This window comes from Balaenoptera physalus, assembly GCF_965194825.1.
Source record: "Balaenoptera physalus genome assembly, chromosome: 12".
In the NCBI taxonomy this organism is placed as follows: Eukaryota; Metazoa; Chordata; class Mammalia; order Artiodactyla; family Balaenopteridae; genus Balaenoptera; species Balaenoptera physalus.
The window spans coordinates 73,927,641-73,942,384 of NC_138897.1; the positions used below are offsets into that span (position 1 = coordinate 73,927,641).

A 14,744-nucleotide genomic window follows, 5' to 3' on the forward strand; every position below is an offset into this window, starting at 1 on the left:
AGCGAAGAAATGGCATGTTTGCAGGACAGGGATATGGGGCCACACGGGAGAGATCACAGCATGTTAATGTGCTGATAGGAATGATTCACCTGAGAGAAAAAATCATTGCGGGAGAGAGAAGGAGGATTATTGACACGCTGTCCTTCAGCGGACAACCAAGAGCGGGTCTAGCAAGTGGAGGTGTAGGCCGTGGAGAGGGGCCCAGGTGGCTCCACCTACAGTGATGGGAGGGCAGGCTGAGCGTAAGCCACAGGAAGGGACGTGGGGCTTCTCTTCTGATTGATTCTATTTTTTTTTTACATCCAAGCATCCAAGATCATAGAAGCCCCTCACTGGATGGCCTTAGACTTAACGTGTTCTTCCATTTCATGTGTGTTTCTTATTCCTTTGCTGTCGTTTCTGTCTTCAGTTTGCCTCCTCTACAGCCTTCCTTCCTGCTCTACTTCTGACTTGCTTCTTTTATACCATATGTTCAAACATCCACAACTCAGGCCATTAAATCGAAAAGAAAAAAAAGTCCCATTTAAGTTAACCTAAGTGGGAAGTAACTGAACATTGAAGTGGAGAGCAGCCTGGAACTTAGCTACTTCAGGGACTTTGTCTCCCTCAAGGTGCCTTTGCATCTGCTCTTTTTTCCTTTCTCCACTGCTGGCTTCCTCTGCTCACTCAGTTTTTGCACCTTTGCAACTCTGGCCTGCACATGGCCATGCTGGCCACTGACCTCAGTTTACATCACTACCTTTGGCTTCAGCTTCAGCTGCAGAGACCTGATCTAGACCTGGATTGAATTCATGAGGAAAGGAATCTGGTCGCAGGGGTTTTTCCTAAGGTTCTGACCTCACACGGGATTGGTGGCCCTGCTCAGGACTCATCAGCTGCAGCGGGAGAGTAGAGTCCTTCCACATAGAACACCTCTGCCTCCATATGCTGTCTCATCCCTCAGGCTGAGCCAAGGCAGTTCTTAGCAGGGGCACTGGGTGGGGAGGCACAGTGATTGGCATTTTCATTCATCAAGCTGTTTGGACTATTTGTAATACAGGAGAGAACAGAATCTAATTAAGTAAAGTGCACAAAGTTTATTTTATGGACTTTTTAACATCTATTTTAACTTTCTGCTTGTTTATTTTTTATTGGCTACATTCTATTGATTTATCACAACAAACCCTCAGCAAATATTTGTAGAATGAATGACTTTCGAAATGTTAGGTAAGAACTGCCTCTTTTTTCTTAATTACATTGCAATTTTATTTTATATTTGCATTTTTGGTTCAAAAAGAAAATGGCTACAACTTCAGAAAGCTCTGGGGGCTTCCCTGGTGTCGCAGTGGTTAAGAATCCGCCTGGCAGTGCAGAGGACACGGGTTTGAACCCTGGTCCCGGAAGATCTCACATGCCGCGGAGCAACTAAGCCCGTGCACCACAACTACTGAGTCTGTGCTCTACAGCCCACAAGCCACAACTACTGAGCCCGCATGCCACAACTACTGAAGCCTGCGCACCTAGAACCCATGCTCTGCAACAAGAGAAGCCACTGCAATGAGAAGCCCGCCCACTGCAACGAAGAGTAGCCCCCGCTCGACGCAACCAGAGAAAGCCCGCCCACCGCAACGAAGAGTAGCCCCCACTCGACGCAACCAGAGAAAGCCCGCGCACAGCAACGAAGACCCAATGCAGCCAAAGATAAATAAATAAATAAAATAAATTTATTTAAATTAAAAAAAAAAGAAAGCTCTGTATATGGAAAAAAAAAGTCAGACTTTTGGCAGAATGCTGCCAGACAGATCGGAATTCAAACTCATTTACCTGTCCCAATTAACTAAAAGGGCAGACTTTGAGCCCTGCTATTGGGATTTAAAGTTATTTTAGAATTTTAGAACTTCTTATTTAATATAAATGTATTGAGAATATTTATATATTTAAGAACACTATTGTTCCCTTAAGCCCAAATGCACAATTGCTACAAATCTAACAAATATCTTGAGATTGGATGCAAATTCATTTGGGAGGCAAAATGTTTCCTTAATGCCAACATGTCCCTTTAATGTATTTGGATCCAGATGTTTTGGCCTTATTTGCTGGAGTGGATGCAGCATTAGTCTGTCAGTTCCCTGTTTGCCATTATTTAGTATTAGAGGCTGTTAAGCATGCATACTCATTGGGAAAGTTGAAGAAAGGCTTTACATTGAAAAAGGTACCAAGCTGTGGTCCTTGTCCAGACATCCTGAGGTTAAAAACAACAAAACAAAGTGACTATAAATAAAGCATGAGAATACTAATATTAAAAAGCTTCACAGGGCTTCCCTCGTGGCGCAGTGGTTGAGAATCTGCCTGCCAATGCAGGGGACCACGGGTTCGAGCCCTGGACTGGAAGATCCCACATGCCACGGAGCAACTGGGCCCGTGAGCCACACCTGCTGAGCCTGTGCGTCTGAAGCCTGTGCTCTGCAACGGGAGAGGCCACGACAGTGAGGGGCCAGCGCACGGTGATGAAGAGTGGCCCCAGCTTGCCACAACTAGAGAAAGCCCTCACACAGAAACGAAGACCCAACACAGCCAAAAATAAATAAATAAAATTAAAAAAAAAAAAAAAAGCATCACAGTAGCTAAGAACAGTCTTGGTAGTACCTGTCTTTCGTATTAGCTGTCAGTCAAGGTCCCCAGCACATAACTAGATCTTCACTAAGGGCCATTCTCTCCTTCAGGGAAGCATCTAACAAAGCATGTATTCCATAACTGAACATGCAAATTCTCAAACATTAACAGATAACAAATTATATTTCCTAAGGTAATAAACACCACACGATTGTGCTCAAAAATCTTTACATGGTGCTGTGTTAATCTTGTTGCGTCCTTAGATCTATGCTATAGATTATTGTACTAAAGTCAATTTCTACTTTAACATTAATAGCAGGGTATAGTTCTCAACGTTGTTTCTTAAGAAATGATAGAACTGCTTGGAATTTCCCTTACATTTGCATACATATTTCATTGTTCTTATACTAGGAGTGTAATAGATGTGCTTCTTGTCTAATTACAATGTAAACTGTAGAATTCAGCACTCCAGTTCTCAGGGTGGTAATGTGCTCTGTAGTTTCATGCTGATTGGTTTTCGTTATATGAATGTGTTTATAGATGCTCCTTAGGGCCGGAGCTCTGGCCCTTAAGAATACCGTGTGCGTGTTCATCAGCAAAGACAAGCACCAGTGACTAATAGATAGATCCACTTTCAATCTATGTTTTCCTAGTTTTAAAAACACAAGGATTTAACGGCCAGTGTTTTATTTCGGATTTTTATGTCTAGATTCATAAATGAAACGGGCCTATCCTTTTCTTATACTATCTATTGATCTTAGAATTAAGAATACCATCATGGAGTGATTTTAGTATCTTTTATTTTTATATTTTCTTAAACAATTTGAAAATACAGAGTATTGCTGGTCCCTGAAAGTTTGGTGAAATCCATGTAAAACCATCTGGGCCTGTATTTTTTGAAGAGTTGGATAAAGGACAAGGAGTTAGGATTACCATTTTAATTTTATGGGCTCTGGTTTTTTTAAGTTTTCTTTTCCTTCTTGCACCAGAGCTTTAAATAGTTTTTCTAAAAGTTTATATAATCTAATTTATTGTTGTATAGTTGCTAATAACATTTTTCACTCATTCTTAAATTCCTTATGAAATAGTTTGTATGTGTGAACAAGGAGTTGTATGCTACAGTTCTTTGCAGTTGAAGTCACTTGCTTACCACTCCTGATTCTAGTTCCATTGCTTCCCTCCCCAAAAGTGGCACCACGCCTGCATCTGAGGTCCATCGTTCCCTGTATTTTGGGATTCCTCAACTACATATGTATGCCTAAAACATACTAGGTATTATTTTGCATTTTCACATATATTGGCATAAACGTATTCATAGTATTTTCTTATTAATTTTTGCTGCATCTTTAGCTGTAACCATTTAGCCTTTGCTCTTTCTGTCTCAAATACACACACGTGTGCACACACGCATACGATCAGCCTTCCCAGAAATTGGTGTATTTTTTTCTTTTTGGCAGACTTTACCCTTGATCTTCTGTACTATCTTTTTTTAAATTTCTGACTCTTGTTATTCCCTCCCTTCTTTTCTCTCTGGGTTTTTCCTTCTCTCTGGGTTTCTCTCGTTATTCCTTTGCTAACTTCTTGGATCAGTCACCTAGCTCAGTGGCATCATTCTTTATGCACTTGTACCACAGCACTGGCTATTTAGGATGGCATCCCTCCTCATTGCTTGGGGCTTAAACAGTTACATGTTTAAAATTAACCTTGAAAATAAACATTTAGGGCTATAATTTTTTTCTTTAAAATGCCACTTTAACTGCATCCCACTAATTTTTATGAAATTTTAAGTTAATTTTATTATTAAGCTATTATATAATTTATATATTTCCTGAAAGTGGCATGTAAGCAGAAATAAAAATATATATTTTTTACTTAATCAGGTGAAAATGAGATTGTTTGTAGTCTATCGTGGAAACTTCTGGTCTTGAGTAGAACAAATAAGAAACACCTCTGTCATTAGTAAAAGTAAACCCCAGAAACTCCCTAGGTGGCACTGGAGGCATCTATCTGTTTAGATACATAGTATTTTCTCATTTCTATTATGAATTCCTCTATGGTTCATATGTTATTTAATGCATTTTAAAATATCTAAGTGGTTGGCAACTTTTCCATTATCTTCTTGTTATTGATGCCTAACTGAATTGTATTCTCATTAGGTTGGTGGCAATGATATTGATTGCTAGAGGCCAGAACATGGTCTATTTTTCATAAAATATTTTGTGTGTGCTTATGAAAAATGTTGATTCACTATCAGAAACTAGGTTCTCTCCAAGTCATAAGCCTGTTTGCTGATTGTTTAAACCCACCATATATACTTTCTAAATGTCTACTTAATCCATCAGGTACTGAGAGTAAAGGGTAATATCTCCCGTTATAGTAGTGTAGTTTTCCAAACTTGTAGTTCCGCCAATTTTTACTTTATGAATTTTGAGGCTATAATGTTAGCTGCATACAAATTTAGAATTTTGCCTTTCTACTAAGTTTTTTTTAACATTAGAAAATGGAACTTCTCACGTGAAAAGATGCTCAACATCACTAATTATTAGAGAAATGCAAATCAAAACTACAATGAGGTATCACCTCACACCAGTTAGAATGGGCATCATCAGAAAATCTACAAACAACAAATGCTGGAGAGGGTGTGGAGAAAAGGGAACCCTCTTGCACTGTTGGTGGGAATGTAAATTGATACAGCCACTATGGAGAGCAATATGGAGGTTCCTTAAAAAACTAAAAATAGAATTACCATATGACCCAGCAATCCCACTACTGGACATATACCCAGAGAAAACCAAAATTCAAAAAGACACATGCACCCGAATGTTCATTGCAACACTATTTACAATAGCCAGGTCATGGAAGCAACCTAAATGCCCATTGACAGACGAATGGATAAAGAAGATGTGGTACATATATACAATGGAATATTACTCAGCCATAAAAAGGAACGAAATTGAGTCATTTGTTGAGACGTGGATGGATCTAGAGACTGTCATACAGAGTGAAGTAAGTCAGAAAGAGAAAAACAAATATTGTATATTAACGCATGTATGTGGAACCTAGAGAAATGGTACAGATGAGCCGGTTTGCAGGGCAGAAGTTGAGACACAGATGTAGAGAACAGACATATGGACACCAAGGGGGGAAAACTGCGGTAGGGTGGGGATGGTGGTGTGCTGAATTGGGCGATTGGGATTGACATGTGTACACTGATGTGTATAAAATTGATGACTAATAAGAACCTGCAGTATAAAAAAACAAAACAACTAATACAAAACTTTCATTGGGTTATTTGTATGGAAATATGTTAATATAAATGTTTCAGATATTACATGAAATTTCTAAAAATCTTATATGTTCTGGTATAATGTTATAAGTCATAATCCTAGTTATTACTTTAAAATGTATATCTCAGAAATAACTAATTTTTTTGTCAACTGCATTATTATGAACTTTCATCAAATCTTTAACCGTGGTCATTTTTAAGTCTTTTGTCATTTACAGACAGTTCTGGGTGTACTCTGATGCTTTTGTAAATATGTTCCTATAAAAGGGTTTCATCTTCAGGAAATTCATGGAAAAGACTCTGACAAGTACAGGTTTCTGGTAACTGACTGTACTGCTGAACTGAATGAATAAGCATTTTCAGAACTCTAATGAAAAACTGATGAACTCATAAAAGTGCTAACAAAAGATCAAGATGAAAAAAAAATTAATTACATGGGACTGAGTGAACTGATGAGGATGAGTATAATTTTTGTGACTTTCTGTTTGAATTAAAAAAAAAAAAAATCCCACAAGGACTCAGAGGCAAAGAATATACAAATCAGTTTTCACTGCAAAGTAAAGGAGCTGTCACAGTGGAGGATTACTGGACTGAATGTCAATATTATGACATAGTATGAGTGTGTTTCATGTTTGGTAATTGCAATAATTGTTGCTTTTGTTGTGGTCATCCATGTACAATGCTTGGTGTCAGTCTATTTATCTCTTGTAAAAATAAAATACAGTGTGTGTGTGAAAAAAAGTTTAATGTCAACTTAAAATAGGTTTTTATGTTATATTCTTAGATATTAAAGTATTTTGGCCCTTTGTTTAAAAAAAAAATTTTGCCACTTAATTACATAAATTTTTCACTGATAATAAACTCTTCTGGATGGTTAAAAAAAATGTAAAAAAATTTAAAAATTAAAAAAAAATGGACACACTAAAAAAAAAAAAGAAAATGGATCTTCTTTGTTTTTATTAGTGCCTTTTACTTTAATATCTATTTTACTGATTCTTTACTGTCAGTCATTTGGGGCCCTTATGCTTTGGTAGTTGGGTTTTTTCTTTTCAAACAGCATTTTTTTTTTTAAAGAACATGTGGCATGTTGCCATCATCTGTCAGCCTCCTTTTTAATTGTTTAGTTCACTTACATTTTTAATGATTACTGATTATCACTGATTTTAAAAATTTATTTCATCTTTCTTTTCTCCTCCTTTTAAAATGGTTTTTGTTGTTGTTCCCTCTCTTTTCTTTTCTTTTAAATCAACTAAGTTTTTAAAAATTTATTTCTCCTCCACTAGTTTGGTATAATCCTCTATTTCTATTTTTTGTGTGTGGTTACGCATACTTAACTTACTGTCTCTAAAAATCTACTTTTCTCTTCCCAAACAAATAACACTTTAACTTCCTTGTTTTACATTATTATTGTCCAGTATTTTAATTTTTTATTGCTACCCAAATGAGACATTACTTTTTATATAATCAATACTTGTTTTGATTTTTTTTCACATTCACCTAATTCTGTGTTCATTATTTCTTCATGCATCTCAGACTTTCACAGGTAGGACTGTTTTCCTTTCTGAAATACAGTTGTCCTTTGAACAACGTCTGGGCTGGGGCACCAAACCTTTGCACAGTAAAAATCTGCATATAATACAGTCTGCGCTTCTTATACGTGTTTCCTCACAGCTCCTCCATATCCATGGCTCCACATCTGCATTCAACCAACTGTGAATCGTTTAACATTGTAATATTTACTACTGAAAAAAATCCACATATACGTGGACCCACACACTTCAAACCTGTGTTGTTGGAGGGTCAGCTGTACTTCCTTTGGAAGTTTCGTTTAGATACAGGGATCTAGTGGTAATGAACTTTGTTCGTCTACAACCATAGAATTTTCTGTCCTGCAACACAGAAGATCAGAAGCATTTAGCCATCTAAACCACTACCACCAACCCGGTACCCAGGCCTGGGGGCCAGATGAGCTGCGTGCAGGTCCGCTCTGCTGTGCGCTTTCTCTGGCTCTGCTCCTGGCAAACGTGAGGCTACAGTGTGTTTATAAGGATAAACTCCAGACAGAAATACATGCTCATTAATGACACATGACCACTTTGTGTACTGCAAAGAAACCTAGGAAGTGTGGAACATGCATAGAAAGTGATTCAGATACAGCACTTAAAACCAAGGGAACTCATGCTTTAATAGACACTGAAATCACAAAGGAAGGCCAAGTGCCTTAGCAATCTCAATAAAAATATGAAGTTCTTTTTACATGGTAAATTTCATAATATAAAAAGTTTAATGCCATCTGGAAACTGTAATTTACAAAAAAAAAGTTCACATAGGCCAAAGATGGCTAACACTGCATACAAGGGGCATGAGTGCCAAGTGGGGAAGGCGTCTGAGGAGGGGAGATGTGACCACGTGTGTCCTTACATGGAACATCTTTGAAGGGTCTGGCACAGACAAGGGCCCAGTTCACAAAGCACATGTACAATTCTTTTAGGTAAAACAACAAAATATGTGATGAAAATTATACATTTGTCACATTCTGCCTACTTACTAAATGCAAACCAGATTATTGTGTGGCATTTTTTCCAGCCTGAACTGAAACTAACGAAGTGACTGTCCTCCTTGTGGTGGGGGTGGTGGCAGGACAGGCACTGAGCTGGGGACTTGCCGAGGTGACCGCACACCGGGATTCACCGGGACAGACAAGCACAGTGAGGACAGAGTGTGCAGCAGCGCGTGGACCAGGGACTGTTTCAAGTGGATGGAGGTGAGAACTTCTTCATTTTACTATACACCAATACCAAAACGCATCAAAATGTAAGCTTGAGTAGCTAATTTTGTCTTGGTTTATTGACTTAGTTAAAGATCACTGAAGTAGTTGCGTGGTTCACTGGTGAGAAGACAGATTCGACTACCTTGCTTTGTGGTCATACCAAGGTTTCTAGGAGAGGGAGATTTTATTGCTTGTATTTGGTGTATTTGCATCTGATAGAGTAGAGTAGGGGCAGGGGTTCCAGTTTCCTGAGCTGAAAAAGAAATAATATCCAATGCTGTCTGCATACAGTGAGGAAAAATATTTTTGTAAATTTCACCCACACCCATCGACTCCTTCCAAGTGGGGCAAAGAGCCGAGGACTATGCAGGGGTCATTTGCATCCATCCACATGGCTCAGGTACCCACGCATTCCTATCAGTTTTATCCACAGCCTGACACTCACTTACCCTAGATTGTAGAAACAAAACATTATGCTAATTGTTTTCTGTCATCTATAGCAGGAGCCAGCAAACTTTTTCTTAAAAGACTAGATATTTTAGTTCTTGTGGACCAAGAGGTAAAATCAAAAATATTATGTAGGTACTTATTTATATAAATATTTTAAAATGTAAAATCCATTCCTAGCTCATGGCTGTAAAAATCCAGGCCTCTGACCAGATTTAGATTTAGCCTGTGGGTCATCATTTGCCAACCCCTGATCTGTACAAAGAATTTGCAAATTATACAATCTCACATAATTTTTAAGTGCATACTGTTTTCAAGGTAGACTGAAAAATTCACCTTGATTTTACATCCATTTCACTTGTATAGAAAACACCAAGACTGACTGTAAACATAAAGAAGTGGCGACTCTACAGTGATTTTCAGATTGGTCCTATTATTTCATCATCTTTGCTTTTCTTCATTGAAACTTATATCTAGGACCAAAAAAATATCATATATTCCATTTGGCTTTTCAACATGAAACCTACAACAACAAATGTATTTAGGACTAAAACCAGGTTAGGGTCCACGAGTCCTCCTCGCTGGCTTGGTAACCACGGGGAAGCGGTCTGGGTGGTGGAGGGTGTGCGCTAGAGGGAGGCCTACGGGGTTGTGCCCTTGTCCTCAGGGATGGAGCAGAGACCCGGCCTTTCCTCCAGGGCTACTTGGCACTTGGGAAAGAGGCTGAGAGTTGCTGAGAAAGGAACAGCCCAACTATATGTGGATTCAGAAATTTACTTTGAGGTTTATTTCTTGTTGTTGAGGACCTGATTTTGCTATCTAAATGCACAGTGCTATAAACTTGGCTTTCATTTGCTACACTGGTACTGTTACTACCATTTATAAAAGATATAAAGACAACCTTATAGTTGCTTGCTTCTTTATAAAGTATTTATCTTCCAGTGTTGGGATCAGGGTTAGAATGGGACATTCTTTCTTTTGCTTTTGTCAACATGGCTGTTGGGTTAAACACAAAAAGCTTCTATGACATAGCTCAGGAGAGTAAGACAAATTGAATAAATATCTCTTCCACTTTTCAGAGTACAGTGAGGAACAGGGCAAGTGGTCAGTGTATGTTTATAAAGTGAGATCCTATCCAGGGTTAAAAACTCTCCCTGGAGGTCTTGATGTTAGTGTCCCTCTTGCCAGGCCCCTCCTGTCCACTCCCTGTGTGGCTCGTGTCCTGGGACAAGAGGCTGCCCACCGTTGTATGATGGACCCTCACAGTGAGTATGGTAGGATTTCAATTTTAGAATTACCTAAAAGAGGCTTATGTCAATTCTCCAACTAAACAGTACTAACATGATTTTCAGCACTTCTTTTCTTTATTTAAATATGTTAATAGTTACCCCTACCTAGACTGTTCTTTTGTCTTGTCCCAGCTGGCAACAGTATCAGTGAACTGTCATAGCTATAGGAAAAGTCCCTCTTTTTTTTTTTTCTATGACAACACTTTTAGGAATATCTCTTTCCCTGTTCAGCAATAATTCAGATGTATACCCCAGCAGAAGGCCCCCTGCTTCTGAGGCTGTGGACATTAACGTCTTCTGTGGGGGGGAGGGGATTTGTCCTTTGGACCACAGGAGCAAGGGGCACTGGTCACACTAAGATGAGGGTCCAGATGCAGCTCACAGATGTGAGGTGCTGGGATTGTGGGAACCTGGTGACAGGTTTAGACAGAAGGGGTTTTAGAAGCCTGGCGTTGGGAAAAGATAATAAAATTAAGCAGGTAATAAAGGGAATAAGAGCTGGAAGGCTAGATTCTGGTTAAATCTAGTTAGCCATGGAATTTTTCTTTTGTTTTTTTTGTTTGTTTTTTGGTTTTGTTTTTTTTTTTTTGCTTATAAGGAAACAATAATTTCAAACTCCCCCCTCCAAACTTGATAATTACTTATTGATGACTATTCAAATTTTGATATTTTAAAAAACTTTTTGAGCTTTTAAAAATAATAGCTATAAATGCAAAGTACTATTGATAATAAAACCAAGTTGTTTATCCACGTACAAAAAAGGTCAGTAATGTTTTAAAAGCACAAAGTTGCATTTTTAAATCACAATTGCATAGTTCTAAAATGCCTGGATAAGAGTTACATAAATTTTTTTAAGAAAATTCAAGTTTGGTTGACAGTGGGGCCCCAGGGACATTTGTAGCCCTCAAAGAGCAGAGTTCAGGAAGTGAATTATTGCCTTGTTACTCTGATGTTACAATATCATGAGACCAAAACTGCTACAATTTAATTACAAATCATTGGCATTTTTAAAACCAGTATCCTGTTTTTTTGGCTACTGTAACACTTTCATGTAGAACTCAACTTAGAGAGATTTTATATACCCTACCCCCAACCAGCACCTGAAAGCCTTAAAAAAGCTCTGTTTGTATTTCTTTGTATAAAAGGTACTGCATATATACCTCTTAGCAAAATATGTGCTCCCTTTCTCTCCCCACCCCAGAACCATGACCATTTTTGTACAAAAATCCTGTTGAAGAATCACATCAAAGATGAGAAGCAGGGAGTTCCAAGGTAAACATTTGGTGACATGTAGAAAATTCCATGAGCCTCCTGTACCAACTCCACAGAAGTCCTGGCTTTTGGTGAATCTGGCCCAGAGTCCCAGAGGGGCTACCAGTGTGTGTGTGTGTGTGTGTGTGTGTGTGTGGCGTCTGGGAGTGGTGGCGCCCGCGCCGCTAGAGCACACCCATGCTGGGGTGGCCGCACTCGGGAGCAGGCCAAGTGAGTGCGGAGAGCTGGGCTGTGGGCCGCTGTGCTCCAAGTCGGTGTTGGTGGGTATAAAAGATGTTTTAGCATTTAGAGGAAGGAAAAAATCTTCCTGGGGACAGAAACTTGTAGCCGTTTCCAGAAGGAAGTCTCAAAGGGCGCGTGGGCACCACGGCAGGAGGGCCGGCGGGCAGCGGCAGTGTGCTCAGTGAGGTGGTCTCCGTATGCCAGTGTCCGTTGGGAGGGGCTTTTGGGGGCGTTTCTCCACATTGCTGCAAAGACAGCTCCTTAAGTTCTAGCTTGTCTGCTCCTTCCTCCTTCTTGTTGTGCCGAGGTGACAAGTTTAATAGACTGAGGACATCTCTCTTGGAAGTCATTGTTCCAGGGGTCCCCCGGAATATTTTCATTGGTCCCGTGGAATGCTGGGGTGTGCTCTGCCAAAACATCTTCAGGTTGTGTACAGCCTGCACCTTCTCATCGATGGCTGCCATCTTCAGCTTGTCTATGTCAGGAGCGTCGGCTGGACTCGAGCGAGCGGAGCCAGCTGAGGAATAGGAGAGAGCTGGGGACGGTGCACTTCCAGCAGGAGACTGGTGGCCTGAGCTCGGGGACATGTTCCTTGGTGATTTGGAAATGTGAGCACTGTAAGGAGAGCTGGGATACTTCAGCTTAAAGAGAGGCTGGTCGGTCAGGGAAGTCTGGGAGTCGGAGCCGGGCGACGGCCGGCCACTGTGCTGGCTCGGGCTGTCTTTGATGGACGCCTCTGAGGTGGTGGGGCTGCTGTATCCTGAACTCACCTTGGGTAGGGAAGAGCTTCTGGCTGGGGGCTTTGGTTTGATAGTAACTGGCGACGGCTGGCTCTTCTGGTGGGAGAGGGCAGGCCTGCTGAACGCACTTGTTTCTGACGCTCTGAAGACAGCAGCGCTGTTGGGCATGGAAATGCCATCTTCAGGATTAGTGCCCTTACCTTGACCACCGCCCCTCTGAAGACGTTCCACCGCAATGAGATGGCTTTGTGTCTCCTCTAGAATCTTCTGGGCCAACTCTTGTGGATCAAGCTTTGGGTTGCTTTCTTCTTGGGATTTCACGGTACTATCTGTTTCTGTGCTAGACTGGTCTGATTCTCCCGTATCTGAACTTGCTAGTTTTCCAACCTTCTGGAAGGGTGAGTTTGGGCTGGGAATCAGAGTCATTTTAACTGGAGAGTTTGGAGTGCTTATGCTCCCCTTGGAGCTTACCGAAACTTTCACACCGCCAGCTGCCCCGACTCGGGACTGTTTGTGATCTGGTGAGAAGCGAGTCTTTCTGTTTTCTTGGTAGGCCGCCAAAGGCTCAGTGCTGATGATGGAAAACCCTTCATATTCTTCTTCGTCTTTGCTGTCTGCAGGGCGGGTCGGGGGGGACAGCTGGCTCCGAGGCAGGGTGGATCGCTGTGGGAAGGCGTTCTTGGACCGGTCATAGTCCTGCCTTCCTCGAGGACCTCCGCCCTCTGACCCACCCTCAGGCTTGGAGACAAAGCTCATTGAGGAGGCGATGGAGCTCAGACTGTACACAGAGATGGCGTCTGAGGCTATGCTCTCTGCACCAGTGGGAGAGAAAGGAGGGTGCTGGTAGCCCAAGGGCAGAGCATTGGAGACAGACTGGGCTGAGGCCAGAGACTCCAGGGAGGATGAGCTGTCAAGGCTGAGGCGCTTGGGCAGCTCAGTGGAATCTAAGACAAAACACAGGCGCCCAGAGGACAGTTAGAATTCTGTATGGTTTTGATTCTTCTTTCACAAGCATCCTTATATGCATAGAAGCTAGCAAAGCATTATGCAAGTGTTACTTATACACAACTTGAATTCATCTTATAAGCCTGAAAAACACAGTCCTGTTGGAAAAAGTAAATCTTACACTGGGGACAAAAACACCCCGAGAGCGCGCACAGCCCCGCGCGCTGCAGACCCCACCATGCGCCCATCTCCACTCTGCTCCCTATCTCACGGGACCCCATGGCGGCCTCCTGCTCTGAATGGGGGGACGATCTGTGATGCCCCCTGTCCTAAACCCTCACCCGCCATCCCTTCCAGCTGCGGCCCCATCGCTCCACATCCCAGTGACCTCCTCGGAGTCACTTACACTCCTCTCCGCACGGCCTCTCCTCCCAGCTGCTCTTAACCCACTCCAGTCAGGCTTTCGTCCTCCCCAGTTCATGTAAAGGTTAACAGTGGCCACCAAATCTGGTAGTCTACACAGTCAATCACACCCGACCCTCGTGGACTGATCCTTCCCAGGCCCCTCCTTATCTCTGTGACCTTTGACCCCAGGAGTGCCCACAGGACACAGTCCTCTTCCCCTCGGACCTGTGTGCACATTTATGTCTCCACACTGGACTCGTCTAACCAGCTGCCTATGAAGGTGTCCAAGAGGGAACTCAGACCCATCCCATTCCTTCTGCCACTTTCAAGGTCTCAGCAAAGGCAGCCCCATTCTGGCAGCTGTTCCAAAGAACAGGATATCACCTCTGGCCCTCTCTCTCTAAGCACATTCATCAGCAGGCCCTGTTGGTTGCCGTCAAGTCTTGGCCACCATCCGAGCCAGCATTTAGCCTCACTTGGCCTCTTGAGAATGGCAGGCAGGCTTGCCCCAGGGTCTGAAAAGTGCCTCGCAGGCCCGGCTCTGGGCACCACTGCTCCCTCATCACCTCTGCTGCGATGCCACCCTCACTTCCTTAGTCCCTTAATTTGCACGTTTTCTGCAGAGCACATGGTGGCACCTCATCTAACATATACTACATGTATGCTCATCGTAAGTTGAGTTCCACGAGAGCAGGGAGTTTGTTTCCTTGAACATTCCCTAACACACAAAAAAGGTTCGTTCCCTTAATTCTTCCTCTTCCCAAACCATAATCAGG

The 14,744-nt window shown here is 41.7% G+C and overlaps 1 protein-coding gene and 1 long non-coding RNA gene across 5 annotated transcripts in view; one reads left to right on the forward strand and one right to left on the reverse strand.

The window, feature by feature from the left end:
- LOC309639322 overlaps positions 1 to 14,744 on the forward strand; it is a 60,463-nt gene that overhangs the window by 42,156 nt on the left and 3,563 nt on the right. The window contains exons 2-3 of one of the 3 annotated variants that reach the window (XR_014251585.1): positions 8,519 to 8,642; positions 11,586 to 11,656. This is a non-coding gene — a long non-coding RNA (uncharacterized lncRNA). Of the gene's footprint in view, positions 1 to 1,276; positions 8,643 to 11,585; positions 11,657 to 14,744 lie in introns of all 3 variants that reach the window. The other 2 variants (XR_014251584.1, XR_014251586.1) reach the window with 2 other exon arrangements.
- The window catches only part of TTC28 (tetratricopeptide repeat domain 28), a 582,221-nt gene continuing 578,400 nt past the window's right edge, over positions 10,924 to 14,744 (reverse strand). Inside the window, exon 22 of one of the 2 annotated variants that reach the window (XM_082416383.1) lies at positions 10,924 to 13,562. In XM_082416383.1, coding sequence (XP_082272509.1) covers positions 11,935 to 13,562 — 1,628 coding nt within the window. In that variant the 3' untranslated portion in view covers positions 10,924 to 11,934. The remainder of the gene's footprint in view (positions 13,563 to 14,744) is intronic. The other variant, XM_082416382.1, reaches the window with a different exon arrangement.